The sequence below is a fragment of the Sebastes fasciatus genome, chromosome 1 (assembly GCF_043250625.1).
Source record: "Sebastes fasciatus isolate fSebFas1 chromosome 1, fSebFas1.pri, whole genome shotgun sequence".
NCBI classification, from domain to species: Eukaryota; Metazoa; Chordata; class Actinopteri; order Perciformes; family Sebastidae; genus Sebastes; species Sebastes fasciatus.
The window spans coordinates 33747120-33772483 of record NC_133795.1 but is presented as its reverse complement, the minus strand read 5'-3'; the positions used below and the strand labels follow the sequence as shown (position 1 = coordinate 33772483).

The 25364-nt window shown below is 41.0% G+C and overlaps 1 protein-coding gene across 4 annotated transcripts in view; it reads right to left on the bottom strand.

The window, feature by feature from the left end:
* LOC141773060 (voltage-dependent calcium channel subunit alpha-2/delta-2-like) overlaps positions 1-25364 on the bottom strand; it is a 174815-nt gene that overhangs the window by 114595 nt on the left and 34856 nt on the right. For all 4 annotated transcript variants that reach the window (XM_074644714.1, XM_074644723.1, XM_074644729.1 and 1 more), the window contains exon 3: positions 10055-10171. In XM_074644714.1, the coding sequence (XP_074500815.1) occupies positions 10055-10171 (117 nt within the window). The remainder of the gene's footprint in view (positions 1-10054; positions 10172-25364) is intronic.

Here is a 25364-nt window from a genome sequence, read left to right as displayed (position 1 = left end):
TGACCAGTAAAAACAACGGAAATATGAGACTGATCGGATGACCACCGGTCATGGCCGATCAGCTGAAAACCGCCGATCGGTCTGTGCATTTCTATGATGGTTGCCAAGTAACAAAAACACATAATAATGTCAGAAAGACTGACTTGAAAACAAGGTAGTGAGGAAGCAAAGTAAGAGCATGACCGACAACCTGCTGCTACCACGTTGCAGTTCAATAACTGTTCAACGTCTGCTATAAGTCCTTCAGTCTCTTTTAGTGGAAACATGAGTGGGTAATACAGATGTTATTTCTAAGCACTGGCAAATAGATCCAAATGTTCACACCTGTGCCAACACGTGCGTGCTCACACTCCTTTCAGTATGCATGTTGGATGTGCGTGTCACGCGCGACAGTATATGTCTCAGTGAATTATTGATGGATGTAACGTGATGACAGATGACTCGGAGCGGCCCGTCCCTCCCCATCCCTGACCCGGCTGTGTCGTCTTGGTTTCCACGGTCAGGAGGAGACGGAGGCCCACGCAGTCTGATTGATTAATTCTGTCAAGCACACTTTTGCTGTCCCTGCACAGTGTCCGGTCCGAGCCCTCCTGCAATCTCTCACAATCACTATCAGCATGACTGCAAAAGTCACAGAACATCTCCGTCATTCCCGAAAGAGAACCTGCCCACCGTCCGCCATTTTCTTCAATATCGCTTTATGTTTTTCTCCAATCCAACAGGCCTGCAGGTTAATGTACCGTTAGTGGTTTGAAAAATCTCTTACTACAAAACAGCAAATTATCAACCCAGGTTTGTTTACTGTAACTGTAGAGGAAGCCCAGTGTACTTTTGAAAAAATTACTTTTTGACACATATGATGTAACAAACTACTAGAAATGCACCAATCCAACTTTTTCAGTCCCGATAGCGATACCTGGGCTTTGGGTATCGGCCGATACCGAGTACCGATCCGATACCAGTGTTTAATTAATAAGCTGTATGCCTCACTGTGTGGAAATGACTGAGATCATTCTTTTATGTGTAAGGCAACATCAGGCTTGACTTAAATATTGCCCTCTTAACTTTGTAAAACAAAATGTAACAAATAAATACATAGATATAAATTTAGTGAATTTATAATTCATTATTGACTACGTTTCGATCCCGTTTGGATCTTCGTCAGGTTAAAAATGTTTGAAAAAGTGGTAACCACACCCATCAAACACTTTCAAACATTTTGACCTGACGAAGATCCAAACAGGATCGAAACGTAGTCAATAAAAATATTGTGGCATGGAGTAGTGTGTGCAGACCTTTTTACTTTACTGACGCTGTTCTGAGAGCTTTGCACCTATGTGATGTGTGTATAATTAATCTTCTTCAACTTATTTTTCATTAAAATAATGAATCGACAACGAGAAATTGACAAGAAAATATTCAAAATCAACGGGAATTACAATTCAGGTGTAAACCTTTTTAATGCAGCAACAAATTGGTCAAAACTTAAACAGGAATTGAAATTCCAGTATATAATGTGTATAGTGTATAAACATAGAATTGAATTGAATAGATCGGCCCCATTGTCACCGATATCCGATCCAGCTATTTGAGTCAGGATCGGCCCGTTATAAATAGATAGATCTACATATTGGGAAAGACGTTTATTTATTTTCTCACCAAAAATGAGATGAGAAGATCGATACCACTCTTATTGCTGTACATTCAATATAAAGCTGCAGCCAGCAACCGCTTAGCTTATCTTAGCTTAAATTATCTTAGCTTATTTTAGTTTAGCTTAGTTTAGCTTAGCGTAAAGACTGGAAACGGGGAGACAGCTGACCTGGCTCTGTCTAACGTTAAAAAATATACACCAACCAGCTCCTTTAAATTATACAGTCAAAGGTGTTTAGAGGAGTTTCCAAGGTCAACAATGAATGTTCACACTCAATTGTTTATTTTGACGTTACAGACAGTCTCTCTTTAAACAATATCAATAATATAGCTAATATAACTAAATATCACCCTCCTTTTCTGTATCTTTCTGTCCCTTTGTCTGTCGGTTCGTTGCTTTATGAGCAAAAACAGTAACAACATACTATAGGCAGTTTGATCCTTCACCTTCATGCACCACCATTTAGACGAAAGTATACAATAGGAACGTTTTGATGCTGTGACATATCTCAACAAGACATCAGGGAAGCGGCTAGACGGGGTACAAATACACCTCAGGTATGAAAATCCCAGGTGCGCCTACACTCTACACATCAGTTTGACTTCTAGTCTAAAGATATTTACTGTCGCTGCGCTGCACACAAACCTCAAAGTGAATCATATCTATTTATATGGGTCAATCTTTTATTTCCATAGCGGCGGAGTGAACCACAGATCTCAGCATGCACACTTGTTTGACTAAAAGACCTCAGTGCTAACAGTGTCTTTCCCTTTTATTGTATCTGTGCGCCTGCTGCTAAGGTTTCCGCACTCACTTGTCAGTACATTTCCTTGGCTGTAATATTTTAAGAATATTCAACAAGGCCTCGTCCCTTCATCTTCCTGTCTCATCTCCGTGGTTTTAACTCTGCAACCATCTCAAGCAACCCAGTAGTGTGCTGGGTGTGAATCCATCAAACAGCGAGTAGCCCAGAGGCAGCCATCCTTCAGCCTTTAAGTGGTATTGGAATAGTATTGAGATCTGTGTAATTGGATTAGACCAACCTTAGTCCCCCTCTCTATTCCACCAGTTCCCTCTGTGAAATCATAACTTAAGAGCTTTGACAATGGGAGTTTTGCTGTGCAGCAGCTGATGGGAATGTAACATGATCTCTGTCTGCAGCTCCTGGCCTCATCTTCCCTCCCCGAGGCGGGAAAATCCCAGCAGCGGGCCTGACTGACAGCTCAACTCTGCCTGGCTTTGACTGACAGCGTACAGGATGTTGTGCTGCCTCAGATGGTTCTGAGGGGCCCAACTGATCTCAGGCCTCTGTGGCGATCATATGGAGCATCACAAAGAGCAGCGCAGGAAGGGATGAGGGCTCAGATCAGTCTGGGAGGTCTATCACACCTGTTTGGTTTTATACACATGACAGGTTACATGGAGGGCTGTGTTCTCTCTGGCTGCTCTGGGTTAAAAGGCCTGTCAGACAGACACTCTTGTATCATCGCTCAGGTGGGAGCCTGTTGCTCCGATAGCACGTAGCAAGATACAGAGAAAGCACAAAGAAGCACATGCACACTGGTGCATGTGATGTGCGCATGCACACAAACACTCACAGAGCTGCTGATACAGGCACAGTATACTGTAACCTCTCGACTAATATGAGCTAAGATAATCAAGCAACAGAGTTGTATAGTAAGTATACAGTATATCCAGTCGGTGATTTGAGGAGAATGAGGGGGAAACGTTATCGTATTACGGTAACGTGTGGTCTAGTCAGTAGCCACTCTCATCTCCGTGGTCAAATCGTCCGACGCTACAACAGTAGAGCACCCATATACTGATATTTATGTTAAATGCATTCAAACGTCCCCGATGGAGCTGACCATGGATGTATAAAGAGAACGGAGCTAATAGTAGAAGCTAGCGACGCACTTAGCGAAGTTAGCAGAAGTATACACATGTGACGTCCGGTTTTCAGAATAAGGTGTTAACAAAGGGAACTGTATATACAAAATACATATATGGAAATAAGATTGATTTGATTATATTCAACCAGAAGTATAAAATATTACATGTCCCTTATAAATTAATAACAAAATACCACTAATTTGTGAGGGAAATGTCTTTATTCTTTGATTTTGGGGTTGCTTGAAAAAAATAAATAAATGATGCCTGACAATGACTGATATATTTGACATACATGCTGAAAATCAAACATTTTTACTGTATCAATTTGGATATTTTCCAAAGTAAAAGTCCCTAGAAGTTTATGATTTAACTTTTTCCCATGGTCTAGTGTTAAAAAAGTTAACAAAAATCGCAATAAATCGCAATACTTGTAGAACCGCAATACGTATCGAATCGGGAGATAGGTGTATGGTCCCCTCCATGTCGTCTCACACACACATAAGCCACGCCCGTAGCTGCCAGTAGCTCCTCACCGGATGCTGATTGGTCCGTGATTTGGCTTGCCAGACGCATTACTTGAAGCCTGACAAGGTGGATTTTCGTTGGATTTGTGATCCTTGGATTTTCACCTGATCTCATGACATCGCGAGAATCCAGCTGTCTTGCAAGGTAAAGGGGACTGTAAGCGGTCTGCGACGTAAGTTTGATAAAGAATACATTTTTGGAGAAACGGCGGCGGTGGCCAATTACGTAACCGGCGATCCAGAACTGTACAACCCAGCCATGACGGACAGTAATCGTCATGTAGTTGCTTGGTGGGCCATTAAGTGACACTCCCGCACCGCCACAACCGTTGCTCTATATATCGCCGCAACACCTGATTTGGTGTGAATGCAGCCTTAGTAGCCTCCATCGGGCTCATATTAAATAAGCTCTATTGATTCTTAATTACAAAATATCAGTAAAGAATAGGCGTGGCTTTAAATATCAATAACAGAAGCCTAATTCTTCTTTACAATAATTCACTACATGTTTACAGTCAGGCAGGCAAATTCCTTAAAATATGCAATAATTAAAATCGATGCATATGATGGAATAGTGGCATTAAATTGTGCTCGAGGCCTTTTTCCTAACAATTTCCTAAATAGTTTCCTACTGTAGGAATAAGTAAATATTCATGTATTATTATTCATCATTCAATCATTGTAAATGTTATTCTCCAGATATTGAATTGTATCTTTGCTTGAAGACAAATATCACATTTTTGCATGTTCAGCTGACCTGTTGTGGACTAAAAGACACTAGCAATCAATTAGAATAGGTAATTTAAGGTGTCTATTCATCCTGTAATCAGTACCAAATGACATTTTCAGGAAACCTGGAAATCATTAGGGTATTATTCGAAAATTAGGGATCTGTAAAATTAAAGCAAACAGTCCTCTAAAAGACTTAAGTTTCACAAGGGTATGACTTTAAGAGCACTTCAGTTCCTGCTCAAATGTGCCACAAACAAAAGATGGGTATTATGGAACTAACACAGAACTGCAAAACATCAACACACAGAACCCTTGGGTTAAATTACTGTATCCAAACCTGACCGGCCGCAAAGTCAGCTCATCAACCCTCAAATAAAAACAGATGAGTCCAGGTGTCAGCTGCCACTCACAGAGCCACTGAAATAAGCTGAAATGTTAAACATCAGAGGGAGATTTCCTGGATCATATTTCAACCTGCCTCTGAAGACAAAGAGATTCACATAAAGTGTTCAGCGGCAACATGCGAGCCTGTCAGCCTACCGGGGTTTGTGTTACATTTTAATTTTGGCACCGACCTGAGAATCAGATCATTGTTTGAGACGACGGCTGGAGCCAGAGGCAAGAAAGAGAGATCAGACAGGGACATGGAGTGGAGGAGATTAAGACAAGGGAAGGAAAAGAATAAACATCGGGGAGGCTTTCGACAAAAAAGTAGCTTATGCAGCCTCCTATTTTTTGGACGAGGGGACCATTCAGTACATGGCATTTTGAATTATACTTTATAGACTTTTAGATACTGTGTTGATATTGGTTGTGTGAAAGCAAGTACACGTCGCTGTATTAGCTATGCCAAATGTGGATATTATAGCTGAAATGCAGGACACAAAAGCACTCTTTGTGTTAATTAAGCTGTCTTTTCCGACCGTTGCGCGCCACAAACTGCATCTCGTTCACTGTAATAACCCCGGCTCCATGCGTGAGCCCAGGCAGGTAAACAAATGAATGCTCACCTACTGGATTTTTCTTTTCACCCCTTTCCAAATAAGCAGAGCATTTAAATGATTAAAATGTGTTGCTAATTTAGGAATTAAGGCTAAATCCAGAGCGCTAAGAAATGCTTCCCTTCCCCACTTTATATCAGTAACGGAGTATTCAGAGTCAATGTGTATTTTCTCATTAGTAATATAAACATGAATTACAACGAATCACCCCAAGCAGTATTTAAATAGGTTGCAGAAGAATAATTTTCTTCTTGCATGCGCGCACACATACACACACACACACACACACACACACACACACACACACACACACACACACACACACACACACACACACACACACACACACACACACACACACACACACACACACACACACACACACACACACACACACACACACACACTCTTATTTTGAAATGTGTGGCAGGGAATATTTGGGACTAAATAACCATTACAGGGGGTAGAAACAGGCTGAAATATAAAACGCTGTCAATACTGCGCTGAGCCGAGTTTGAGACCTTCTTATCTACAGACTGCATTAAGACATGGCTTTCACTTTTCTCCCTGTATGAATAATAAGTCCACATGGATTTATTCGCCTACAGTCTTGAATTTTTAATTTAGTAGTAGAAAAAAAACATAATCCTAACCTGCCTAAATAGAACATATATTAACTTGTTGCATACTTTTTTGTCAAGATTTGTATTCTATAATGACATAATGGATCCCTATTTCTTTGCATTGCTCGTTCTCTCTTTCATTTGTATCACCTGGCTCTCTTTTCCTCTCCTTTCTGCTTTTGATTTTTTTTTTTTCCCCAAAACTCTCTCCCTCCATCAACCCCGACCCCGCCCGCTCCCTCTCTCCTTCCCTCCCGCTTGCTGCTCATTTTTAAATCTATGAATTTCTGAACATCATTTTCTTGATTTTTCCACGCCCCAGGGAGACATTCTCATTCCAGCCCTTCTCTTTTTTCACCTCATTTCCTCCCTCCTGAGTGAATCTCCCAGACAGGATGTGAGGTGACAGTGTGGCCTGTGGAGGTTAGGGTGGGGGGGTTGTGGTGTGTGTGTGTGTGTGTGTTGAGGGAGGTGGAGGGGATGAAGGTGGGGGTATAGTACTGCCTCCACTTTTTCCAAAAAACGGGGGTGGAGGGTCAGTTGCCATTCCAAATCCAATCCTACAGATGACCACAGGAGACGTGCAGCAACGCCTTCCTCCCTTTTAGGATCCAAGCTGTAGAATTAACCGTGCCTTTGAGAGACTTCTGCTCCTTGGCATGATAGCGCCTCATCCCACAAGACCTCATGCTCTTAAAAGATATACACTTCTGCCCCTTTTATAAGGCTTCAACTGTGTTAAAAACTGTCAATGCTTTCGCCCTGAGTGACCATATCTGGGCAGAAACAGAGGGAAGGAAAGTGGACAGTCACTCAGTCGTCCCCATCCTTAAATAAGGTGCTATGTGGATGAAATTCAAATACTGATGAAACCAGTGTTAGTAGTAGTAGGGGTGGAGGAAAAAATTTATACAGCATAGTATCGCAATATTTTGCGTGGCAATATTGTATTAATACATGGATGTCAAGTATCGATCTTTTATTATATCAACTATTAAGATCTTAACAATCCGGGCCCAGCCACTATTTTGTCTTTCAGAGGTTGTAGCGGACTGTCGGGATCTTTTTCACGACGCAACAGTAAAACAAATTGGCTTTTTATACATCTATGGTAGCAATGGTGTTCATTCAGACGGGTAGTCTGTACGTTTACAGAATGGACAGATATTTGACAGGGACAAAAAAAACAAACAGACGTTGCTTCGGAGATGAACAAGACAATGTGCTCATCTCACAGTAATCAAACAGAAATATGACAAAGTAGCCTACCTACCTAGCCTACTTTCCACCTTCTCTTCCCTCTTTCTCTCTCAAACACACACAGAACGAGCAACGCAGCGCTCCGTCCGTCTCTGTAATCGTCTCAGTCCTCAGTACAAAAGTCAAAATGTATTGAAAAAAGAGAGATTGTATTATTTCCAAAATTCACTATGTTTTTATCTAATGAAATATTCTGCTTCAATCCATATCTTTCATCGTTCAGCCTTTCAAAAACAACATTTTTTACTGCAATTAAAAACTGTTTTCTCTCCCGCACGCACCTGCAAGAGGGCGGTCTAGCAGCAATCCAACAGCACCATAAATTACATTTATATAAATATAAATAATAATGAGGGCGGTGGCAGATGAGGAGAGACCAGTGTGTATTTTATGTCTGAAAACTCTGGCAGCCGACAGTAGGAGACCCAACAAATTAAGAAGCCATTTAGAAACATTACAGCCCAGTCACGTCAATTAAAAAAGTGGCTTGATAAAGTTTAACCCTCAACCTACTGTACCAACCTATTTAACATATTAGGACTACAGACTGAATAAAGTACTGTAAGAAACAACCATCATAGGAAAACTTATTTCTTCTCAAAACATTATTAGTTATATAATTAAAAAAATGAAAAACAACAAATTATTTTTGGAAAGTTACAGGTAATTTGTAAAACGAAAAATAGACCCGAGCACATGAGTAAGTCTGTGTCTGCTGCATCGGTGTGTCTCCTTCAAAATGACTGACAGAGTGGCCCGACTAGAGCTGGCGAAGAAAAGCTGGCATGGCCATTTTCAAAGGAGTCCATTGACCTCTGACATCAAGATATGTGAATGAAAACTCTGAGATGTACGGAGTGAAAACTGTATCTTATTAGATAAAAACAGATGTTGACAAACTGCATTAATTTGCAGTTGAGAAAAGGTAATAAATTGTTATATATCTTATCGCAATACTCAGCATATCGTTTGTATACGTTTAAAATCGCAATAAGATCGTATCGTGACTTAAGTATCGTGATAATATCGTATCGTGGGGCCTCTGGTGATTCCCAGCCCTATTCAGTAGTGTAAGCCCAAGCTTTTTGTGATATGAATGCTTTTCTTATTTGTATGTACAGTATGTGAAAGGGAACCTATACATATCTAAATGCAGGGTAAAGTTTGAATGATATGTCAATAGCACATTACAGCCTCAACAGTTTCAGTGTGGGTGTGTAGCTCATGCAAGATACGATAAAGATGATCACAGTGATTAAAAGGAATCAGTGTGTGTATAGAGATGCGTGTGTGCAGCTGTATGTGTGTATGTGGGTGGAGATGATGAGAATCGCCAAACTGATTAAAAGGAGCGCCTCACTGCCATTGTGGGAAAAAAAGAACAAATTCAGCTTTAAATAGCGATAAATACAAATTCTAATCAGGTAATTTGGGAATGATATGCTCTCAAAATGTCCTGTGATATTAAGTGTGAAAATAATTTGAACAAAACAGTGAGACTAGACTACTAAACAGGGGACAACATTTTGATTTTAGAATCCAAACTTTGAGGATGAGCACAAATGCTCCTTTTCTTTATCTCTGACTTTTAGAAATTAAAAGTTGATTGTGTGTGCTTTTCTCATTTCCCTCCTTGTCAATCAGCTTCCCTGCTTTTTCTTCTCAGAGGGGTTACAGGTTCCCCGCTGTGAGGGCGAAACAAATTTTTAACTAATCACAGGGCTGTCTGAGCAGAACGATGGTAATAATTATAATAATTATACCCCAAAATGCAGGACATTGAAATGATAACCTCTGTAATAACCCGTCTTCTCATGCATCACACAAACTATCATTCAGAATATATGCCTCCAATATTAAACAAAGTGGGCAAAAAATGCAAAAAATAATTATCTCATATATATATATGAATTAAAGGGAGATTTGTCAAGTATTTAATACTCTTATCAACATGGGAGTTGGCAAATATGCTGCTTTGGTGGATATGAGGTTGGTACCAATGGATTCCTTAGATTTTGTCGTTTCATATGATGTCAATATATTCACTCTAGATCTAAAACTGAGCCCGCTACAACCTCTGAAAGATCGATTGCATTAATGTGTTAAAGAAATTAGTGGCACTAAAACACATTTGCGTTAACGCGTCATTATCGCATTAACTTTGACAGCCCTAACATATATATATATATATATATATATATATATATATATATCCGTCTCAGCTAATATAAGCAGAAGATTCTCCTCACGAGTCTTGAATATATCAGAGCTCAGAGGATTTAATGACGGCTTGTTTAGTGTGTTATGTTATATATACTGTATATATCTTATGGTGCATGTTTGTACACAGGTGCATCATCCTCTTACCTCCAGGGCTTTCCTCTTACTGTTGAGCAGCTTGGAGATGTCCCGTGCCACTCTCTCCACCAAGTCCTTGGGGTTGTTTCTCTTGATTTCAAACTGGCTCTTCTTCTCATTATAAATCTGCAGATGGAGAACACAGGGAATCAGAGGTCAGATTACCGGAGCCATTAGTTTAATTAAGAAGACCACAGAGGAGCGGTTTGATTATTCTCAAGGTAGCACACAAGATGGTAAACATTTACTGTAGAGCAGGCAGTATGCAGCCTGGCGTTATACCCATAAGCCTCAGCACTGTAGCAGAATTAAACACAGAACAGAGCCCTAATGGCAAAGCACTTAGCTAGCCAGCTGCAGTCTGGCAGTCAGGATCAAATTAAATAAATGCAAACTCCAGCAGATCCTCACTGCTGGGTGAACACCTTGTATCTCCACAATGTTAAGTCCTTTGGAACTAACACAAGCAGTCTTATTTACAGCTCGGCAACAACACATTTTGTGACTTAATCCAACAGGTCACTGAAGGCTACCCTAAACCAAACAGGCCGGAGAATTATTGCAACCTATGAATGCCCATAATCCCCTAGTTAAAGTGCAAGTAGGAATTACAACACTTTCACTCAGAAACAGCAATATATCAAGCGCTCTTACTGGGGCGTTACCTGAATGAAATCAGGTAAGACCCAAACAGACGCAGACTTGGCAAACCACAAAAAAAAAAAAAAAAAAAGTAAGAGAACTGGGTTTGGGATGCCACAAGGGACTGGGATGTTTGGAAAGTAGCATCCAGAGGCAGAACGACAGATGCTTGGACCGCTGACAGAGGAAAGTACTCTGGAGATTAGTCTGCTCCCCCTGGAAGAATTGTAAAGGCTGAGTCAGCGGCCCGAGCTCTATAGGATCTGTAGTCTACAACAGAGCACCACCCGAGGGATTACCACTTATCCCGCTGCCCTAAGACACCGCAAGACCCACTTTCACACCATAAAACCATTTTGTATAGTCCTTCTGAAGAAAACTGAGGAAAAGCCTGTTGTTGTTGAATATTTTAAAGCAATTAGGGTCTTTTTAAATCTTAAACGCGGGGCTTAAATGCTGCATTTACTCAGGTTGTGTGTCTAGTTAACTGCCCTTAGTGTTAGGTACTATAAATACACTTCTTCAATCATTTACTCAAGCAATTACACACACTTTAAACTCTTCATACATGATGATATGACGCAATGTACTTCACAGAGAATAACTACAATTGAAAATCAGTGAAATCAAGAACAAAAAGGTACATGTTAAGCTTTAGTTTAAGTCTGAGTAGCAAAAGCAAGTGTGAAGACACAGCAGCTAAAGGAAGCATCAACTAAAAACCTGATACTTAACATTGAGAGGTGAGGCGCAACACGGAAAATGTGACTGACAGGCAGCTGGTTTAGCCTACATACTGGTGCTGCAGGTATTAGCACTGGCTGTAAATCCGCAAACAATATAGTTAATATGAGTGAAATCTTGGATTTAAGAAGCTATGAATTTTTAAGAGGTTGAATTCAGGTTCCTTTTGTTTTCTTAGCAAGGCCTGATGTTGCTTGTTAATGCTTTCATCAAAAGCAGTTGGTCAATAAGCATGTTGGTTTTTCTCAGGTGGTCAAATGTTCTTTGTTATAGTCCTCATGTGTGGTTCAAAACTTGTGAGTATTAAAAATCTATTCATCTCCTTCACCGAAGCTCTTCTCAGGCCTGAGTAATATGCCAACCACACAGTAGATTAATGTCACAGATTTTAGTTAATGAAGGAGTCTAGTACAACATTAGCAGGCAAAACATAGATGTAAAACTGTGTGTCATCTGCACAGCAATGAAATCTAATATCACGCCTACTGTTGCTGCTCACTGAGCCTCACAGCATGACAAACGCAGAAAATAACTCTTTGTAATGAGAAATTGCAGATACAATCACAACTTGTGAGCTAGGCTGTAACACGTCTCTGGGAAAAAAGTATAATGGTCAAACCATATCAGATATAGAGCAATCAGATATTTAACAACCTTAAGCTTTTCATCATCGTGTGTATTGCATGTCAACTAGACCAGAAACTTCTGGAATAAGCTGTTTTTGTTTCAATGTTGAGAAGCAGAGGTTAATAATGTTTGTTCCGTACTGCATGATGTCACTGGTTGGTTTTCATTTGCTGAAGTGACACAACCAGACATAACCATTTCTCCTGAAGTGCGCAAATATGACTTTTATTCCAGTTACAGAGATCACCACTAGCAAATTTGGGCAAAGTTTGAAGTGAAATAAGGCAAAGCTTAACTATCTGCATCAATTGTTGATTTTATTAGTCTAGTCTGAATCCATCTGTGAAACAATGCTTTCTTATGTGTCATTAAAGGAGCTAAATTCGAATTGAGAGCATATCTATGATTGAGGGAATGCCTCCACGCGGCTCTCAACATGGCGACGGTTGAGCTGGCAGCTAGCAGCTAACGCTGCTAACAGCAGGAACGGTGCAAACACTGGCAACAGTGCTGACGGAGCTAAAAGTGGCGACGCCAGTGGGGCACACACACTCTGGGACTCTCGTGCACTAACATGCATGCACGACCAGACCGGCTATGTAAACAAAGCACGGAGAAGCTCAGATTACAACACATGCACAAGAGCGACTTCATTCTCTGCTCAGGTAGACATTACTCCTCTACTGTATATCTTTACATAGCAAATAGTTGTTTGCTGCTCTATTAATGATCTGAATTTCAAACCACCTTTAAACATCCAATAAAGCTCGGGACACCCTATACTTATTTTGACAACAAAGTGCAAGTAATTATTATGCACTGAAAAAAAAGCAAATTATTGAAAAAAATCGCAGCACTGCGCTCTCCTGCAGGACCCCTGCTTCTTGTGGGCTGATCAGTCATGTCTGTTCACAATGAGCAGATTATTGTTTGTATTTATCATGTGATTAAGGTTATGAATCAATTAGCTATTGAGGCCCATCAGTGACGATCCAGGGTGTTTGATATTTAATCCCCGCACACTACAGCACTCACGTCAATTAGATAAAACATGACTGAAATCAGTCCATCGTGCGAGAGCGTCATGATTGTTTATATAAACCAAACATTCTCATATTTGCCAAAGTAACAATCTTTTGCTTTGGTATGAAATATTATGTCTGTGTGGGATTGATGTGTTGATGTGCAGCAATTAGGAAAAGAAAACACTGGCGTCCATACGATCTGTCTCTGTCGAGCTGAAGGCTGGGCAGGCAGCCAGAGGCAGTTTCCCTCCACTGGCCCACTGAGCAGGCAAACCTGGCCCCAGAAGCTCCGACCATGCCAGCCGAGCACTCTGACGAGATTGCCTGGTGTCTTATTTTGGCCGCCCTCTGAGGGATAAAGGATCCTGCTTAGTTTCAAACAACACTTTAAACTACTTCTCAAAGTGAAATGTGAAGGTGAAATCTGCATACTCCATCACAACGCGACAAAAAAAGAAATCTTTTAAAATGTGTTTTGATGAGTGGAACAGGTGGTTCAATTCTTTTAGTGTTGTTTCTATCAGGTACTCATCCTGAAAAAAGTCATTAGTCTGCAATTCAGCAGTCCATGCACGTACACACACAAAAAAAAATGAGTCATTACCCCTCGGTTCTGAACGAGGCAGCCCTCATACCTGAGACCAATAATCACATGAGTATTTACGCACATGAAGTTTACGAACATACCCACACATTTGCGCACACACAGCGACACACACAGCGACACACACAGCATTTCATTGGGCTTTTTCTCAAGGTGGAAGAAGCCATTAATGGAATCTTATTAAACCATAAAACAAGAGTGAAGTTTTCTCCGCTCCATTGACAGACTACAAACCCCTGACTCTTTTAAGCAATGCATTTTTCAAGTCGATTTAAAAACCATGTCAAATTTGTTTTTAAATCAATATTCATTCCCTTAATGTGTGGTAGTGCTCTCTGGGTCTGCCTCACTGCGGAAGATTCATGGCCGTCTCCGGGACATTACAGGCAGAGCCCTCTCTACTCTGAGCTTAGAAACAAAACACAAAAGACAAAGACAGAGATCAATAAGACTCATATTGCTTCATGTAGGGATTCCAAAACTATTTTTCATTTATCATAATACGCAGTAAAGTCCACTTTTTTGTTTTTGTGAACCCTTTTCAGGAAAAAAAAGGAGCTGAGGGAGTATTCTCTGGGGGGAAAATACTTTTTAATGCATCTTCCAATACTTCTCCTACTATATTTAGGGATTTTAAATCATTCTGATGTGCGTATAATTGTGCAGTCTCTGCTACTACAATCATCAAACAGCCTTATTGGAACATGCACTGCTTAATTACCTCCTCAAAGCACAGAGCAAGCAAACCACTGACAAATTAAGTCAACCACTGTCATTGTGGTCCAAATTGTATGAAAATAAGCTGCTGCAACACAAGCTTACTTGGTAAATGCACACCAACACCCAGGTCTCAAATAAAAGCAGAGCAACTATTAAACTCTAGTAGGGTCCAGGCAAAAATTACAGATTACAATTTATTCTCCACTGACATGTATAGATCCTGTTGAGATACTGTGTCACATAGTTCTGATGAATAACAAGTTAAATTTAACCAAAATCTGTCACAGCATATTATCTTGACTATGTGAAAATGTTAAGATTTTGTCATACTAAAAATACAGATAGAACAACTTCACTCAAGCATTTTCAATTTTTTTTACAAAATATCATACCATACTGATATCATATCAGATTTTCACTATGCGATTATTGTGACCAAAATAGTTCACAATAATGATAACATCGCGATATCTATACAAATTAAATAAAAAATGTATTAATTAATTTAAAGAATAATCATAATGCTGTCAGTCAAATTCATCTTTAATTTAGTTTATTGTGCATTTTGTCTCTTTTTGGCAATGAATTACACTCAAAATACGAGTGTAGGGAGGTGGAGAGAGAGCCTGTAACCATAACTGTATCTATATAAACTGATTTATATTATTTACACAATATTATCATATGTGTATTATTAACATGATATGAACATTTCATTTTTTAAATATCAGGATTATTGTCAATACTGGTTTATATCGCAACACCCCTAATACTGATAAAGATTTCAAGCTTTGAAAGTTATTGTGATTATAATTCTGTCCATGTTTGCCCACCACTATTTGTACATAAAGCTAACAGATGACAGAACAGTATCATATAGCCAAGCTGGCAGGTGCTCTCTAAGTGTAAATGGGCACGACAGCAGTGTACAGTATCCTCCTACACACTTTGTCCTCTTCTCCAGTGACCTATGTCTATTGTATATCCTGTACTGCCGTGTAAACAGCACTGATATCAGTTACTCTGCCATTTTGTGTGTGAAACGCTACGGATGTTTGCCCGAGGAGTGTCTGTTTTATTCTTTTTATCGCTCTACATGGACTAATAACAACACAAAGAGAGACAAATAAAGATGGATAGTACTGTAGGGTGCTCATCTCTCTGACAGGTTGGCTATTACAAGCTCCTGTAACGGGCAGATGAGGTCCCTGTCCACTCTGGGAGAAGATTGAGCTGTGCTGTCAACCAGACAGAGCTCCAGCCCAGGAAGCAGCAGCCGGCCAATGAGCATTAGGCTGGAGGAGCGCCTGCCGCAGACCGACAGCACATGGTAATGCTGGCCACGATAGGCCTGAGGAGCTTTAAATCCCCTTTAGCTAGAGGTTGGAGATGAGTGACCATCATCGCTGAAGGGCCATAAGCACATCAGCCCGCCTGAAATTATATTTGAGGGCTTTAGAGCTTGACTCACTCACAGGTAATGGGGCAGCTACAGGAGGGGAAAAAACAAGCAGAGTGGCAGGAAACTTTACCGATAATCATATGCAGTGTTTGAGCTGCGGCAAATCACGTGTAGGTACAAAATAAACAGCAACAGGAAAAAAACAGAAGAAATTAAAAAAAACATTTGATTATGGTTGTAAAATTTGAATCTTGCTATTATTATTATTATTATTATTATAATATGTCTAAGAGCAAATTCGGTATGATTGTTTATCTTCTTTATCTACAGCAAAACTACTATTCATTCCAACTACATTTAAGAATCACTGGAGATAAGTACTCTACCTCAAAATTGTACTTATGTGCAGTACTTAAAGTCCCATATTGTAAAAAGTGATTTTTTTTAATTATTATGAAGCAGGTTTAAGTGCTATATAAATACTGTGAAAGTATCTAAGCACTCAATCAATGGAGGAATAAACAGCCCGTATTCAGAAACTTTGAAACAAACTGTCAGGATTTCTATAATTTTGTGATGTCACAAATATACAATATGAAGACCATTTCTTAACAAAGAGTATAGACGCAAAGAGGAGAAGCTCAGTGTTTTTTTGACAATGTCTGCTAGATGGCGCTGTAGTTGCGCTGCCGCCATTTTGGACTGAAAACACCAGTGGGTCCATAGCCATGGATGTATAAAGAGACGTCTGTAAATCAGAGGATCTATTTTTTCGATGTAAATCAACTTCCCAGTGCGAACACGCTCATAAGACATATCCAGTTCTGCCAGCTTTCTGCCAGCTGTATGCGGCTGTAATAATGGATATATTGGCTGTAATTCATCACTTTTATTATCTTATACTACACCCATGGGCTGTGTACTGTAAGCCTGTACCGTGGTGGATGTATTAACGTCTCTGTTCCCAAACAACCGGCTATCGGCCAGTGGCTAGTAGTGCTAGTAGCATGACATAAACAGAGTTTAATGTAGTTGTAGTCTATTTACCAATATGTAGGGCAAAAGCACAGGACACAACTTCTTATACATTCATGGTCTGTGGTCTATTAAACATCGACTTTGGAGGTCCTTGACATGAAAAGGTTTGAGATTGCTCTCAAAATCTGTGTGCTGGATTTTTCTAACTTCCACTTATGTCCACCGCTCACTTTATACTAAAAAAGTTAAATAAATAAATAAGTAAGTAAATAGTTATAATAGTATGCATATTTATAATATTTTTAATGTTCAACACAGGTCATTTTTAGAAACATTATAATTATGACAACAGAATAGAAATAATTTAGTTTTAGTTTTGTATGGTACTTTATAGGCGGACGTTTTTACCAGCGTCCGGTAGCCGCTTACAGTCCAAAATGGCGGAGGCGTAGCTTTGCCGCTGGGGGCTAAGTTGCATTGGAACGAACAATTGACTTTCTCTTCTTAGCAATATAAGTTCTTTGGTTTTGAATGTGAACATTCTAAATGTGACCCAGTTTGTTTCCGGTTGCAGTGTATGTAAATGACACCAGCTGACAGGTAGTAAAAACATGGACCCAAGCTGTCGCCTAGCAACGCAATTCCGTTGCAATTCTGTTGAAATGTGCTAAAACGTAGCGTTTCAGACGGAGGGTAAATACAGGCATATTCAGGCGGACAGATGAGAAAATGAGCATAATATAGGCCTTTAAGTAAATGTACTAAGTTCCTCTCAACCACTGTATATAGTACCGCCTTCGCAGTGAACGTCCCCACAATAGAACAAACAAGCTATTCTAAAGGGAACAAATACCCGCCAGCGTAGCCATTTATTTACTTGAAAGCATGTTGATGATTGATGTTTTTTTCCACTCAAAGATTATGGGCAAGTTTAAGTCCTATTTACATTATACAGCCATGTCAGCTCTAAGCAGCAATTTACAATATAAAAAATAGCACTCAAAAGAGAGAAAAAAAAAAGAAGAAAATGGATGTGACTGTTTTGTGGAGCCCGTCCTTTCTGTAAAGCGGAATGATAATTCATGGATTGGAAAGGCTGCGCAGCAATTTAGCAGTGTTAATCAGTTATGCTGTTGGCTCGAGGCTGTGACGCCTGGACAGCTTTCTGTGTAGGCCCGTCATTCTCACAGGAAAAGAGGAGAGGTGGCTCTGCAGAGCGCCACCGACGGCCAATCGAACCTTCTGCTGCTGACGCTCACACAGGATACGACAGAAGCGACTATGCCAAATCGCGACCAATATGCTTTATCTGGCAGTCAGGACAGTCAAGTACACACTGGGAAAAAAAAAAATCACACACACAGTGAGACATGCTCAAACTCACATTCGCGCCCTGTGTGCAGCTCATATACAGAACATGTCACACATACTCACATTCTCATCATTAGCCATGATGACTGGTTCCAGTGTGCCAAGCTCTGAGTGTCACTGTAAACACACAGATGGGAAGACAGAGGGTGGCGAGGCTCCAGAAATTACTGTTAAAAAGTGCTATGCAGAATCAGCTGGCACCCGACACTCAGTCGTGACACAAGTCCACTGTTTTGCAAGCCAACCCCCGTACTCCTCAACTTCAGTAGCATTGTAAAAAAAAAAAAAAAAATGTTGATGCGGCATAAAATTTAAAAAGCCAACTCGCTATCGCACAAACCCAAAATGTTTTAAAATGTTCCCCTTGTCATCGACGCAGCAGAGGAAAGTCAAAACAGTCAAAATGATAACAAATGAAAAAGATTTCTGCCACTTTCTATAAAGACTTATTTGTTGACTTTTTCACTATGTTCGCTGGTAGTTGTTCGTGTTGATGTTATTGTCCCTTCGTCTGTGTCTACGAGAGAGGACTGCTTATCTCGTTGTGAAGTCAGCCACAATAGGCCGCGTCTGGCTACTGCGGCGCGGAAGTTGACAGAGACAGATGCCACATCATTAAGGAATATTAGTGGGCTCTGCCGAGCAGACCCGGCTTCAACGGGCCCCAGGAAGAGTTCAATAAGAGAGAACACATAGGGAGCAGCAGCCCCTCAGAGGAGCTCGATAAGACACAACACACCAGAAGCCTCTCGTAGTTCAATAGGAATCTGGAAGCCTCCAGAGGAGTCCAGTCAGACGCAGAAAAAGCAGAAACATTGACTGCTATTGTGAAGCTAGTGACTCAGGGAGGTTTTCTGTCCCAATGAGACGGAGGAGAAAAAGAGACAGATGACTGTGTCAGCAATGGACAACATGTATACAGCTAATCTGCCACCTGCTTTGATGGCATATACTGCCTCTGACTGTCTACCAGCGCTTGGCACTGCATCACGCCAACAGAAAAAAACAAAAAACACAGTCCACCATGTGATATCTATGTGATATGTGATTCTATATCAGCCAAAAACAAGAATTTCGAAGCCTCATTTGCAATTTGCTTTTACAAGATTTCCTTTGAATCATAGGATTTTCATTCTGTGAATGCAACAGCACATTGACCGCTTGATTGTTCAACCAAAGCTTAGCAACCGTAACTAGGCGAGTCTGTTAAGCTTTGGATTTCTCCACATGCCAAAGCATGCGGCTCTGCATTTAAAGTGTTTGGTGGGTGGTGTCTTTTATTTTTATTTTTTTTAGTCTTTCGTAAAAAACAATGGATAAAACAGTGTGTTTATGTATTGTAACATAAACTGCAAACGTTAGCATGTTCGGCTAACTAGCTTACTACCTACTAGGGGTGGAACGGTTCGTGTATTTGACCCGAACCTTTCGGTTCAGGACATTCGGTTCTGTAACATAAATGAACCGAACCGAGCCGAAAACCGTGACCCCAAAACCGTGATATGAACCAAACCGGGAATTTTGTGAACTGTTCCACCCCTACTACCTACCTACAGTGGTAACAATCTAAGTTACATTAGTTTGTGGGTTACAGGTTACGTTAAAAAGAAAGCCCTGTTCAAGATTTGCACACCCACTGTGTAGCATTTCCTTACTGTGTGGTAGCACAGCAGCTTTGGTCCTTCATGCTATCAGAGTTAGGCTAACATTAGCAGATCTTATTTGTTTAGCCCTCATCCTATTCTAACATTTAACAGGAAGTAAGCCAAACAGAGTTATGTTAGGATGAAATAAGTAGCGGTAATAGTCTTCTAAATGGATCATTAACTGGGGAGGATGCTGGCTCCTTGTGTGGGACATGCAGCTTTGGCCTCAGTCTTTTAGTACAATATCATATACAGTATGTGCAGTGCCAGAAAGGAAAGCTTGACATGCAACAGTAACTATGGGGGTGTGGAGCTTAATGAAGGGTTAATTGATACTCACACACAGCCATGCCAGCCAGACCAACAAGGGCATCCTGTTAATTGTGAAATGACAGCTATTTACAGGTTGAGATATCCAAGGTCTAGCGGGTTAATTTTGCACAAATCTACTGTTGATGAAAGATGTGTAAAATAAGCAAATGCTAATAGAAAGCCAGTAACAACATGACATGATTCCAACATAGTCTCAGCGGCGACACAGGGTGCCAGTGCCAACACAAAGTAGCTGCATCCGGGGACTCATCATAGGAAACAAAGGCTGGGCTAAATATTTACATACACCCCTTGGGGAGAGTTTGAGATTAGAGAGAGAGAAAGAAGACATGGAGGGGGGGTTAGAGTGGGTTGGCTTCTGTAACATTATCAGAGGGATTGTCAACCGGTGATACAAGCAGGTCTGAACAAAGAAAAACATTATTTACGCGCACACAACCGCAACCACACACATGTGAACAAACACCCCACAGAGACAGGACTTTGCATACACTCAGCCTTGTCTAATCTCCTCGCTGAAATAGCGTTTTCACCTGCAGGTGCTGTATAGTCTCATTCAAATGTAATCAGTGTATTTAAACTTGCTGTCTTCGCCGCTTCATTGCATCTCACCAACATCCTAAGTGATACGATTATCATCTTCATCCAGAGCTCACTTGTGTCACATTATACAAGATGTAGAGGCTGTTCAAAGTGCTTGTAAATTCTAGTTTTAGTGATTGCCACGGCTTGGAGATCCGAATCAAAGAGCCGTGACTGATTCATCTTCATATAGTCCAGTTTAACTGACCAAGAGACAATAAAGATCCTTAGTAAAAACTGACCTTGAACACGCTATCTTACACCATTATTGATCCGCTTCCGCTCCCAAATGAGCAGATTAAAAAAATCGGACTCTCCAAACAGATAAAGCATGCCAGTATGACAGTTTGAGAGGGGATATTCACCATGCCAAGCCACAGACGGCGCACACCAACAGGCAAACAAGACCAGCTGGACAGATGGAGCCCACAGTGAACTTTTAACTGCCCACTTCTGTATATATTCATTAATTAGCCCCGTCAGCAGAATGCAAAGGGCCATGCAGAAGTGGTGCGTGATCGCAGGATTCGACGGGACCGGCCAGCCAGTTGGCAACTATCAGACGGAAGGATTCATAGTAAGTGACTTGTTGGAGCGAGGAAGGATGGAGGATGGAGGATGGAGGGAAATGTGGGGCAGCCTCTCCCTTGCTCCTCTCCTCCCTTCCATCCTCAGTCAGGGTATTTGTCTTTTAGACAGAGATAAACTGCAGCCTTTTTATTAACTTGCTGATGGTAGGGAATTGTTTTTCCCTTCCACTAGGTTTTCTCAAATAGACAGCCGCAAAAATATCCTCCCTATAATTCTTCCCGTCCACTATTTCTCTTATTTTCTTGACTTCCTCAACCCCCCTCCCCATCTCCACCCCCAGCCCCCCCATTCAATACTTTATGTTGCTCTAAAACTGCCTGTATATTGTCACGGTAATGTCTCAGGCAGGGGCTGCTGTTTATCAAACATACAATCATCCGAATTTCATCTCCCATCCCATCGCATTAAATCACAGCAGTAGCAAAAACAACACGTGATGTGAGCGCGCGTCGACGTGTGTGTGTGTGTGTGAGGTTGTTGTGGGCGTGTACATTATTTCTTGGGGCATGTTTGCTCCTTGTTTCTGTATCTCAAAGACTTCTAATGGGTGAAACTGTGCATATTATGTTTTGGGATGTGCGTGAATTTGTGTTTGAATGGTTGTGTTTTTTTTTCCGTGTGTGTGTGTGTATTTGAGTGGGCCGTGGAGGTCCTCCTGCTGAGGAGACAGAGCCCCAGGGGGTGTCTCTCTCTATGGCGTCTCCTCCACTTCCTCCTCATTTGACTAATTACTGCGCCACTTCCACGCTACTGATGAAGCCTGGCACCTGTCCATCAGACTAACTGTGAGCTTGGCTTGTTTCAGTCTATTGATACAAGTGGCTAGCTAAACATCCTGTGCTCTCTCTCTCCTAGTTTTGAAAATGACATGCAAAAAAAAAAAAGCTCTTTGAAAAAGCATATTGCACAGTGCAGCCTCTTGATAACGTTAAAGCTAAGACAGTGTTTTCACTTCATTATGTTTTTAAATAATCAATGTCCAATTGCATTATCTTTGCAGCTCACTGCTCACACTCCATAATGTTGGTCCTTGGTCATGCGTGCCAGAAAGTAAAGGCACCGCTGCTCTTTCACGCCATCTGTCTGTCCTCTTCTGCAGCTCATATCCTCTCATCATCTTTTACACAGACGCTAAATCTGTCCCATCCTGCATATATACTGCTGCTCTGCACATCTGACCATCTCTGCCAAGCTTTAGCAACTACGTTTAGACCTTAAACTATTTTCCATTTTCACTGTGTTGAATTTTATATATATATATATATATATATATATATATATATATATATATATATAAAAAGGCTTCTCTGGCAGGCTGACTACTCCTATAAAACTGTGTAAATAAGACAAGTCATCTTAAATCTCCCCCGCTAAGTTCCCTCTGGTAGAACATCAGTAAATATGAAATGGATAATGAGCTGAGAGTAAGCAACGTGCAGAGCCAGAGACAGCCGAGCGTGGATCAGCTATAATTTGGAGAAGAGACTTCATAGAGGTATTAGAGCAGCAGAGGTCAATGAGGTGTTATTATATAATGCAAATGGGGGGGGGGAAATAGCGTGCTTAGGATGCACAGCAGTAGGAATACAGTGCTCATTATCCAAACATGCAAGACGTTGTTTAATGCAGCAAAACGCTGGAAAAAAACCCTGTCTTAATCCCACATCAATCCAAATTAATTTGACTAGATTTTTCAAGAATTGGGAGTAATTTTCATGATTCTAAATTACATTCTGTAGACGCTTTTATCCAAAACAACTTGCATAGTTTTTTACCGGAAAAACACAAGTGTCTGGAACAATTTGGAGTTCTGTGTCTTATTCAAGGACACTTCAACACGTGGCCAGGAGAACCTTGGGAATCGGACCACCAACCTTACCATTAACAGTCGACCCATTCAACCACCTGAACGATAAATGGTAAATGGACTTGCATTTACACGGCACCTTTCTAGTCTTCCGACCACTCAAAGCTCTTTACACTACATGTCCCGTGAACCATTCACACACTGATGGCAGAGGCTGTCATACAAGGTGCCAACCTGCCCGTCAGGATCTAATCTAAATACTCATTCACACCCCGATGGCACAGCCGACGGGAGCAATTTGGGGTCTTGCTCAAGGACGCTTGGACATGTGACCGGGAGAGCCGGGGGATCGAACCGCAGACTTTCCGATTGGTGGACGACCTGCTCTACCTCGGAGCCCCAACTGCCTCAATCTTTTTTTTTTTTTCATTTTCTTATTTACTTTATTTTTTGTTGTTTTATAACAAAAAACAAACAATACAGACATAAGACAGACAGACAGGGTCATCCTGAGTGAGGTGAAATGCTTAACATCATATGACATTAAATACATTTGTAAGAAAAGAAGAAAAGAAAAGAAGCTATGTTACATAGCAGTATGCAAGTCAGTGGTTCCTTAGAGACCCAGAATGTCCTTTTAAAGTCTTAGAGGTCCCCTTAGTCCTTTCATTTCATTCATGGGAGAAGGCAGCAAAGTTTTCCACGACAAAATACATATACAATAAAGTCACTTCTCATCTCCATTCACTTAAGGTTCGCGTAAGATTTCCAGTTCTTCCAGTATTTTTCACCTTTTTTGGTGGCATGTCTCAGAGAGAAAGTCAGTTGTTCCATACTGTAAATTCCCTGAACTATTTCTTTCCATTCAAGGACTGTTGGAGATTCCTTATTCAACCATTTCCTGGTTATTGCTTTTTCTACTCGCAGCTAAAAGTATCTGTAGTAAATATGTGTCCTGCTTTTTCAGCCCAGTTGGTACATTTCCCAAATATATAACACTGAAGTCAGGCTCTGAGCTAATTACTGATCTGATCGCGGAGACAACGTCTAACTGCCTAAATGTTGCAGCAATCTGGCACATCGTTCAAAAGTGCGATGTTTGTTTTTAGAAAATTCCAGAAACTAATAAAACTTCGCCAGGTACAAATGAAATCATCTCATCTGTTGAAGTAATTTCATATTTTAAGAAAATGTTGAGAATAGCCAAATCTGAGATCAATGAACTGGTCAAGATTCAGGTTTTTTTGCAAAATCATGCAGTCTCTAGATGTCGGCTTTGAAGTAGCTCCAACCTTTCTATCAGATAAACAAAATGTAACACAGGATTCCAGTGTAAAAACATCACTTGAACAAGTTGAGGTTTATGTCCGACTCTGCAGGCCCAGCACATACCTGAGTGACAGTCGCTATGACAGCCATTTTGTTCTGGCCCACTTATCTCTGTCTTACCACAGGCAGAACAGAGCAGAGAGGGAGGAATCCAAAGACAATTTAAACTCACAGTGCAGATTACATTTCAAACCTCCCAGACTGAATATTTAACCCTCTTGCCTCTCGATAAGCGATAGGGGGATTTTCACTGACTCAGGAACTCAATTTAACCTCCCCTCTGAGAGATGAGGCTAGCGAAACGTCCTATAGGCTTGCCCTTGGTGATGGCCGAACCCCTTCCTCCTTCCTTCGCCACACTAACACACGGCTGTCTGCTGGGCCTGATAGAGAGCGGCTCCATGCTAAGTCATTACACGCAGAGCACAGCCTAATTACACACAGACAGCCCCCCATGTCACCTGCCAACAGGGTCACTGCTCTTAGAAGTGACGGCATTAAGGGGAACAGCGACGCAAACCCTGGTTGAGAGATAAGGGACGGAGGGGACGTCTTCAGCGTGCCATGTGAATGCATTCGCCCTTAACAACCTTCCATATTTCCCCCTGCTGAGAGCCGTCGGCTTCCTCCTTGTTCTTTCCCTTCCAAAAACGTCCAGGCTCTGCAGCACGACTCGCAGCCCCTAACAGGTTTGCAACGACACACTAAACTGGACAAGCTCTCAGCGGAAGGGGGATAGTTCTCCATATTGAACATCACAGGGACGCTTTTACAGCATGCCAATTCCTGCCAAACTGGCTGTTTCCATGGAAACGTAGCACTTAATGACCGATAACAGAGAACGACCTGGGAAAAAAAAGAAAGAAAGAGAGAGTTGAGAGCGAGGGAGAAAGAAAAAGACACTGACAGAGAGAGATG